General features: G+C 40.3%; 1 protein-coding gene across 1 annotated transcript in view; it reads left to right on the top strand.

Moving 5' to 3' along the window:
* Window positions 1-1,250: 1,250 nt before the first annotated feature.
* Window positions 1,251-10,589, top strand: part of LOC135108403 (ubiquitin carboxyl-terminal hydrolase 47-like) — a 48,206-nt gene continuing 38,867 nt past the window's right edge. The window contains 1 exon segment of the mRNA XM_064019360.1: window positions 1,251-2,758. Within this exon segment, the coding sequence (XP_063875430.1) occupies window positions 2,601-2,758 (158 nt within the window). The 5' untranslated portion in view covers window positions 1,251-2,600.

Genomic DNA, 10,589 nt, shown 5'->3' with positions numbered 1-10,589 from the left:
CTAATAAACCCACCTATTTTCGTGTCGTCCACAAACTTACTAACATCGCTGCTAGATCATTAATATATATTGAAAATAATAGTGGTCGCAAAACTTATCCCTGCGGTACCCGACTAATTTACTTGACACCACTAGGGTTTAGAGCCACTAATTGTAACTCAGCCGTCGTATAACAATGACCTTATACTCAGCCCAAAACTTTCCTGTCTATCCTGTGTGCTGTCAAGTTGTTCAAGGTTGTTGAGGCGCCTTATCAAACATCCAGCTAAAATATACAATTACGTGACTGTCCCCATCGTCTGCTGCCTCATAGACTTCATTATAAAACCTCAAGTTCGTGAGACGTAACTTTCCATCCGTGAAACCATGCTGTGAATAATTTATTGATCTATGCTTTTGATTCCCTGTGTTCCTAGCAGATACGGAATTCATTATTTTACCTATAATGGAAGTTAGGCTGACTGACTGATATATGTTGGATATTAACGTCTTATCTCGTTTTATTAAGAAATAGGAACTACATACAGCCGCGGCCTCCCCATTAACGACACCTGTCTTGAATGTAATGATTTCCTAAAGATATTAACCACTGATAACTTATGTGCATACTTTCCATAATAAGTAAGGTAATGATCAGGCTGAAAATACACCACGAGTACAGGAAACCTTGAAAATTTTGTTCCGTGTATTTGGGAATTTGATATCACAATTATTCATGACCAAAGATTAGTTTGTAATACAGGTTTAAGATAGAGACCGATAGGTGTGTGTGTGTGTGTGTGTGTGTGTGTGTGTGTGTGTGTGTGTGTGTGTCCCACACTCCCAGTTTGTGTTGGCGTACGTGTTTGTCCCACTTCCGGGTTTTATCCCCATTTGATAAGTGTTTGTAGCATTTCCCTACTTTTAAGTGTGTGTGTGTGTGTGTGTGTGTGTGTGTGTGTGTGTGAGAGAGAGAGAGAGAGAGAGAGAGAGAGAGAGAGAGAGAGAGAGAGAGAGAGAGAGAGAGAGAGAGAGAGAGAGAGAGAGAGAGAGAGAGAGAGAGAATTTCAGTCCAATCTGAATTTAAGTCTATGTTTACTCAGACGTTAGATGTGTGTGTGTGTGTGTGTGTGTGTGTGTGTGTGTGGAATGAGAGGTGTGGAGGTTATTTCTGAACGCTGGCTGACTGGCTGGCTCGGAGGGGTAGGGTATGTGGGAGAAGAGGTATATGGGGTGAGGAGGACGGAGGGGAGTGGAGGTAGTGGGAGATGTCTAGCACACAGCGTTGCCCCTCTGTGGTGTGGGCTCCAGTGGCACAGTGGCGGCGGTGGTAGCGGGGAACGTCGTTGTAGTAGTGCTGTGTGTAGTGCTGTGTGGATCAGTGGGTGTTGTACTTGTTTGACCACCACGTCACTTGTCCCCTTCCCTGGTGGAGTGAGGGAAATCCCTGTGCTCGTCTTTTGTCCCAGTAGTGAAACCCAGTTTCTCCAACTTCACCCTGACTTAACCCCAGCCCGCCTCCCCTCAATACTCTTTCTCTTGCTCTGTGTCCCCGCCGTTTCCCTCTCCCCTCCCTGCTGCACACCGCCCCGCCACTGCCGTCACCCCCTCCAGGCTCCACCTGACTCTTGACTACCAGTCAGCGTCTCACTGCGCCACGCGGCTCTCTGGGATTGCTCGGCATCCACTCCCCAAATAGGTTGTTGCCCATCTGCCCCGATTGCCCACCGCTGGCACCACCACGCTGGTCATCTCTTCTAGGAGAAAAGCAACACATACACACACAACACGCGCAAATGATGGTGGGCATGATGGAGTGTTAAGCTGTGGCGTTGAATCGTGTTGCTTCCTTGTGTTTGTTGCTGCGTCAGTGCTTAGCAGAGCGTTGTGTTGCATCATGACAATTGCTTTGAAAACCACCTTCGGCTCAGTGTTGTAAGAACCCGCGGCAGTATGTGGCCTCGCCTCCGTGAGTAACAGAACTATACCGGCAGATTATGACACAAGTAACGACAGATATGAGTCTGTAATTGAAGAGCCATGACAAGCAGCATGAGGAAAGACTGCTGACGCAGCATGTAACACAAACGCGCCAAGTAAACTTCATGCAACAAAGGAACTGCATCATTAATTTTTGCCAAAGTGTGTCAGAAGAAGCTTTGACGAGGGGAACAGACACAGGTTACAGAAGAAGCCGAGACGTGAAGGTGACGTTCCGAGGGCGTCTTAAGGTACAGTGGTGACGAGACCGACGACATCAACACTAAACAGAGGGAAGACGCACGCCTGCACCCAACAATAACAGTATAACCCATTGAGGCAGAGAAAAGCAAGACCAACACACCCCTGCTTTTAAAACAGCTCTTTCTGCCTGTCTGCCCTCCACCCCTCAGTCACTCCCTGCATACAGCATACCTACGTATATGCTCCCCTCCCTCTTTCTTCACACCCTCTCTCACTCGCTTCTTACCTAACCGTCACCCTGCCTCCTCTCTGCTCCTCTCAGCAACAAACATACTGCTCTGCTTTGCTTCTCACGTCTGTCTGTCTGTATATCTGTCTGTCTCGCTCCTCCCCGTCTCTTCTTACTTCCTGCCTCCACAGAATGTGTTTAAAAGAGGATGGAAGTTCCTCCTCCTCCTCAACCTCCTCCAACTCCTCCACTCACCCCGCCTCCACCACCACCTCCCACCCCAACACCTCTTCCTCAGTCCAATCTTCCTCCACCTGTTCCTTCTCCCTCACACCAAGAACGCAGCCGAGAAGAAAGCCCAGAAAGGTAAGTCCAGAGAGCCCTTGAAGGAGAAGATGGAGATGAAGAAGGAGGAGGAGGAAGGGGAGGGAGATAGAGGAGGAGGAAGAAGAAGAGGAGGAGAGTGAATTAGTCTATTCTCGTCCAACACGTTGTCGCCCCCACCCCCTCGCCGGCGCCAGTTCCCCCATCCGTTCCCTAACCCACATCCCCGATCCCCTTCCTCTATATCACTCCCTTTCTCCCCGAGCAAGTTTGTGACCCGGAAGGACCGTGCAATATATATATACCCTGGTTATGTGCTGTTTACAAACTTAGCCAGCGAGTGGTAGGGAGTGTGGGTAGGAGACAGCCAGACACAGGTTGAGGCTACACAGACAACACTTGGGACACAGGCATCATGAAGACGAGGCTAGGAAAACTACTACTACTACTACTACTACTACTACTACTGTTACTACTATTTCTACTACTACCACAACCACCACCACCTATTGTTGCTGTTCTTATCTTGTTTTAAAGTTTCCGTCATTATTATTATTATTATTATTATTATTATTATTATTATTATTATTATTATTATTATTATTATTTTATTATACCATGATACTAGCTGAATGAAAAACGTTTCTCTCTCTCTCTCTCTCTCTCTCTCTCTCTCTCTCTCTCTCTCTCTCTCTCTCTCTCTCTCTCTCTCTCTCTCTCTCTCTCTCTCTCTCTCTCTCTCTCTCTCTCTCTCTCTCTCTCTCTGGGCGTACTGTATGAATGTGTGTGTGTGTGTGTGTGTGTGTGTGTGTTTTGTGAAGTGAAGATGTGTGTGTGCCTTCGCATGTTGGCAGGAGAATGTGTGTCGCGTGTTTGTGTAGGTGGGAAGTGAAGGGACACACACACACACACACACACACACACACACACACACACACACACACACACACACACCAAAGATAGACTGAACTACATTACAACAGTTAACTTATTTATTTATTTATTTATTTGGTGACTTATCTATGTATTGCTATTCTACGTGTGTGAGAATGATGATAATAATAGTGACAGCGGAGTGGTGGCGAGTGGTGATCTCCGCTCCCCTCTTGTTTTCTCTTCTCCCCACCTCTTCCCCACTTCGCTCGGCCCAACATTCTTCCTCATTTCCTCCCCTAGCCGTTTTTTTATTTTATTTTTCCCTCGTGTCTCCCCGTTCTCCATCATCTTTTCCTCTCTCTCTCTCTCTCTCTCTCTCTCTCTCTCTCTCTCTCTCTCTCTCTCTCTCTCTCTCTCTCTCTCTCTCTCTCTCTCTCTCTCTCTCTCTCTCTCCAGCCCATTTTATTCTCTCTGTAACGTAGCTTACCATTCTCCTTTTTTATCGTCTCTTCCTTACCTAAGATTTATTTTTAATACGAGGGCCTTCGACACGCATCTCATTTGAGGTTCATGGGCCCCACTAGACACTCCCTTACACACACACACACACACACACACACACACACACACACACACACACACACACACACACACACACACACACACACACACACACACACACACACATATATATATATATATATATATATATATATATATATATATATATATATATATATATATATATATATATATATATATATATATATATATATATATATATATATATATATATATATATATATATATATATATATATATATATATATAATTAAGAACGAAGCGAAGTTTACAATGCAGGCTATTGTTTCTTTTTGATCGGCCTGGCCTGGCCCGGCCCGACCGTCGATATTCAAACGCTAATATCTCCGGAACTACGCGGTCGATCTTAACGAAATTAGCACCATATGATAGCACAACTCTATCAACTTTATATGATATATCTTTCATCTCTTCTACTGGGTGAAGTCAATGGGTAACTTGCTAAAAGTATATGGATGTCGAAAATGGGACTTCCTGCAATTTTTTTTTTTTTTTTTTAAGGTCAACAAAACCGGACACATACCATTGAACTCAGAATGAAATTTCTAATATAGCACACCCATTATCTCGCACAAGTTTTGAGCTAGAGTGATTTGAATATTACACAAGTTCCTGATGTGCATGGTGCTTCCATTGTTGCATTACTGACAGCTCTGCTCGTCAGTTGCCATCTAGGTGTTTTACTGGTAATAAAATTAATAATGCATAGGCTACCTTCATCCTCTATACATTTACAAATTAGCCCAACACTACCATCAGTACGGGCCATCGTGAACTCTGCAACTTCCTACTGGTTTTCAGTCCTGAAAATAAATTAATAAAAAATGAAAATAAATAGAAACTAAAATAAATAAAATAAAGATAATGGTGAGAGAGAGAGAGAGAGAGAGAGAGAGAGAGAGAGAGAGAGAGAGAGAGAGAGAGAGAGAGAGAGAGAGAGAATTTTACTGATGAAAAGTATTACCATCAACATGACTTGCCTTGCCCTGTTACCAGTGAATCATAATCTTAGCTGACTGGCATTACAACGCTGATAAGATTTCACCCTACACCTAGCCAAACAAGTCCATGCTGCACCTTCAACATGAGGTGTGTAGATAAGCATGATGGTGTACGTGAACATTGCCAAATTAAAAGTGGAGGATTTGTGTGAAGAGTGTACATGTGCCAATTACTGGTGACCTGTTGTTGAGAGTCTGCCTACTGGGTAAGCACATGCCACCTCCTTGTATCTCCCCCAGGTCATGATAATGTTCTGTGTTCCTCCACTATGTAAGAAAATGGATAAGATAAATAGATGTAAGAAATGAGTAACTTGAAATAAATAATTAAATAAAAGTAAAACAATGAAACAGTTTGAAAGACCTGAGATATTAAATTTGCTATATTTGTGCACACAAATAGTCATGCTGTTACACAAGCCAGTTTTTAGAATTATCTATACTAAGAAACCAAGTTGAAAATATGAAATATTGCCACTGAGTCAAGGCCAGTATGGATGCAGCAGTTTATTGTTAAGTATTAGTGACCAAATAACAGAAAGCAAAAACAAAGTCATTTCCTGTAAACAGTGTAAAACACCATGCCACTCAGCACATCACTGTAATGACTCGTGTTATAAAACCAAGAAATTGATGAAATAGGTTAGGCTGTGAGTGGAGATCAAATGAAGTTAAGTTTACCTTGACCGTCAGTCAGTACAAGCTGTGTGTGCAGCGTTACATACAGACTTTGGTTTGAAAATTGTAATAATTATGATAAGTGCTAATTATAAAAATGTTAGTGATGAAAAACAGATACAAGTGTACAAGACTGCCATAATTGTAGAGTTGATGCTACCATGCCCCAAGGTGGGTGTCACCCTTGTCTTTGCTGAGAATCCTGCCCATGTCTCTGGCTTCCTGGTGGTGCCAGGACTGGCAGTCTTGTGTGGCGTGTCATTACCAAGTTTCTGTTTTGAATGGTAGCATTGGAATGGTTATCCCTTTCCTAAATGGAGGTGGTGACTGATGTAATCATTTACGTACAACCATGGACTTGGTTATTGACACGTAACTATTGAGTGAGTGTGACTTGTTGCTGGTAAGCCTTTGTGCAAGACCACCATTACCTGCCATCTTACAGCAGTCACTTTAGTTTTCAGTGGATTCATAAGTACTAGGTACATAATATGCATTATGTATTTGACTATTTAACTATATCCAACACTATTATTTTTCATCTATGTATTATATTGAATAGCTATTTCCTATACTTTAAAAAATATATATTACATACATATATGTACAGCTATTATTACTTTATTATTATTTTTACTTTATTATTATTATTATTATTATTATTATTATTATTATTATTATTATTATTATTATTATTATTATTATTATCATTACTTATATGTTATAATGTAAAGGTAATTATTTTTGTAATGCTGCTTAGTGAGTGTTGCAGTAACAATGAACTAATTATCACTTGACTATGTTGCTGCTTTTTACCTGCCTCTCTTGAGTCGCCTCCAGCACTGCTGTCTCACTCCTGCCTTGTTGTGCGCCAATGCCATGCATATGCAATCCAACCTTATACATACTGTGTACATAGACTTTCTCTCTCTCTCTCTCTCTCTCTCTCTCTCTCTCTCTCTCTCTCTCTCTCTCTCTCTCTCTCTCTCTCTCTCTCTCTCTCTCTCTCTCTCTCTCTCTCTCTCTCTCTCTCTCTCTCTCTCTCTCTCTCTCAGTGTACTGCAGTAAAACATTTGGGTTTTTCCTTTGAATTTGGTATTACTCAGAGGAAATCTAACTATGTGTCAGACAGGAAACCAAATTATGTGCCAGAAAAGATATTAGTTAATTAATTCATTAATAACGAAGAATAAGAGACTGGCAGCCTGTTTTAGAGCTCAGTTTGTGGCTCTTTCTCTGTGTAGAATTTCTTTGATGCATGGGTATTAGGGAGCCTTTCTTTGGATCATTGATCCAAGGATGGAGAACTTGGAATGATCATTATATTACAACATCTTGCAGTATGCATGTCTCTCTCTTTGAAAACCAGTTAAAATATGAAGCTTTGTAGTAAGACCTTGTCAGTATCAGAATATGTCATCAAGTTGCATTTTATGATTTAAGCTTAAATATCAAATGGCCGTTTCCGAAGTGTTGTTCCTGAATCCCAGGTGGCAAAGTAATGCCTGCATATGTACAGTACCTCCATATGTGTATCTACTTTCCATGGATATTTACTGTTTCAATGTTTTTAAATTTTATTATGCACACACACACACACACACACACACACACACACACACACACACACACACACACACACACACACACACACACACACACACACACACACACACACACACACACACACACATACATACACACACACATATATATATATATATATATATATATATATATATATATATATATATATATATATATATATATATATATATATATATATATATATATATATACCTCTGAACACAAATTTAATTCATTCATTCAAGCAGGCAGTTCATATTCAGAAAATACATATTCAGAAAAGAAAAAATCAATAGAATTAAAAGGAAATAAAATTATTCCTTTCAATCCCACCTATAATGTACATACCACTCACAGTCACAGTTACTAGTAATAATCCCTCTTTCATAGAGATGATTCCTAATAACTAACATTGCTAAAAGTATTGTTGGAAAATGTAAATGAAATAATAAGTACTAAAGACAATAAATAATAAAGAAGGAAGACTGGCTGGCCAAATACCCTGGGGAGGTCAATTAGTCGCATGCAACTCTCATGCTTTTCAATCATCTTCATTGTAGTGGTGGTGGAGTCCTTCGTCCTCTTGTCAGAGACTGTTGGCTTCTTTCCTGACATTGTATCAGGCACAGGAAAAGAAGGAAAAGGACACAAATAGTAATGTAAGTTGTACCACCACAGGAGATATGGTGCATGTGTGGCAGCAATGAGTAAAGCAGACGAACTGCTGGCAAACAGTGTTGCCAGACAGTCTACTCTCAAAATTCCTTCATAGTATTAAGGGAATAAATCCATCCAAGTTTTTATTTGATTTATTTCTGCACATCATTAAAACGGGCTAAGGTGCACATTTGTGTTTGGAGGAAAATTCATGTAGAATTAAGATTTTTTTTATTTTATTCTGATTTGAGAAAAAATTGCATTCAGATAGATGTGTTTGTGTTCAGAGCTTTTACTCTATTCCACCACACACACACACACACACACACACACACACACACACACACACACACACACACACACACACACACACACACACACACACACACACACACACACACACACACACACACACACACACACACACACACCAGCTAAAAGATTATGTAATGTGAAGTAAAGTAAAAATAAAGCTGATGTGAAGGCAGTTCTGGTAATACAATGTATGCACTACAGTGGTCATGAGGAACATGGGTAGTCAATCGGTCAGGTGGCCATCCACTAGCTGTGTGACTGGGTGAGGGAAAGTCATGCTGAGGCAACCTGTGATGATATGCAAGTCAATTTTTCATGCACACATACATGAAAGAATACAAAGAGTAGCTAATAGGGTAGTGCTAGACTTATAGAAACTAATATATCATGAAAAATTGAAAGAAATGGAAATACTAACACTGAAAAAATAAAGTAGGAGGGAGATCTGTACTGTATATAAGTTGATGAATGGACTGAAAAAAAAAAATAGATAAAACATTAAAATTATCTATTATTATAGAGACAAAGAGAGGCCGGATGGACATAAGAGAAAGGTTGAGGGGGTGAGGGATATGTAAAAAAAAGTACAGCTTCTTGCATAGAGTAGAGAAAGAGGTGAAAAGTTTACATCAACTAAAGGAAAAACTGAACACAAAATCACAGAAGTATAGTTTAGGTCCAGTATTCTACACACACACACACACACACACACACACACACACACACACACACACACACACACACACACACACACACACACACACACACACACACACACCATGTAGTGTAGAGGTCAGCATGCTTGGCTCACAACCGAGAAGGCCTGGGTTCGAGTCCTGGGGGTGGTGAGGCAAGTGGGTGAGCCCCTTAGTCTTTAGCTCCTGTTCACCTAGCAGCAATTAGGTATGAGATGTAAGCTGAAGGTTTGTGACCTCGCTGTCCCAGAGTGGTGTGTGAGTGGTCTCAGTCCTATCTGAAGATTGGTCACTAAGAGCACTGAACTCTTTCTGTAGGGAAACAGCTATCTGGGTAACCAGCAGATGACTGTAGGTGAATGACACACACACACACACACACACACACACACACACACACACACACACACACACACACACACACACACACACACACACACACACACACACACACACACACACACACACACACACAGACAGATAGATATCTGGCATTTGTCCATAAACATGTAAGCACCTTGCAGCAGATGCCTGACCTATTACATTCCCCAGCACTTGGCCATAAGCCTCAAAGAAGATAGGATTAAGTTATACCAATTCTCCTATAATAGATTTTATAGTTACACTTTTAATGATCCAAAGTTCAGAGGATGTCACCAGATTCTCCAGTCATTGTAAAAGGTTATATTATGGGAATCCATAAATATGTGCTTTTGGCATTGAAGCAGAGAAGTAATTTTGTGTTTTCTGGTAGAGTTGTATTATTTATTTTCCCATTTCTTTTGTTCATGGCACCATTATCCTTTCTTTCCTGGAACAAAAGTTTTTATTTAACACACAACAAAAAGTACTATCAAGCATTTATTTAAGGTAATGTAGCTGTAAGAATTTGGTATCATTTAAGGAGAAAATATAGATTTGTTCAGATAAAACTAGGTTGTTTTCTGGCAGTGAAAAACAAAAACATGTTTTTCACTACATTAGATTTGTGGTAAAGCAGCACTATGTGAAGTGGACTTTTCAGTATGTAGTACAGCACTTATTGGAGTGCAGAATGGATAAGAGTTATTATGATGGCTAAATAATAAATATTGGCAAGAAATAATCAAAAGTCTATATATCATTTGGAGTGTTTGTCAGGAGACATTTTAGTTTTAATAAATCAGCAGCAGGAACAAAAAGAAGTGAAACAAACACTTTTATTTCTATTATACAAACAGCATTCCTGATTATATTTAGAATACATGAAGTGCTAAATTTGAAGTTTACATATAAAAGAAAACATTATATCCTATACATTTTATGTTTGCTTGATAGTAAATTGTATAGATCCTATGGTATGCCATTTGTGTGGGGGTGGTGACATCCAGTGAACCAGACTTATTCTATCAATGGTGATGGTAACTGTAGAGTTTCAAAAGCTTTATTTCTTGAAGAACTATACTGTGTTGTAATCACACA

Source organism: Scylla paramamosain, chromosome 17, assembly GCF_035594125.1.
Source record: "Scylla paramamosain isolate STU-SP2022 chromosome 17, ASM3559412v1, whole genome shotgun sequence".
In the NCBI taxonomy this organism is placed as follows: domain Eukaryota; kingdom Metazoa; phylum Arthropoda; class Malacostraca; order Decapoda; family Portunidae; genus Scylla; species Scylla paramamosain.
This window is presented reverse-complemented; position numbering and strand designations above follow the sequence as displayed.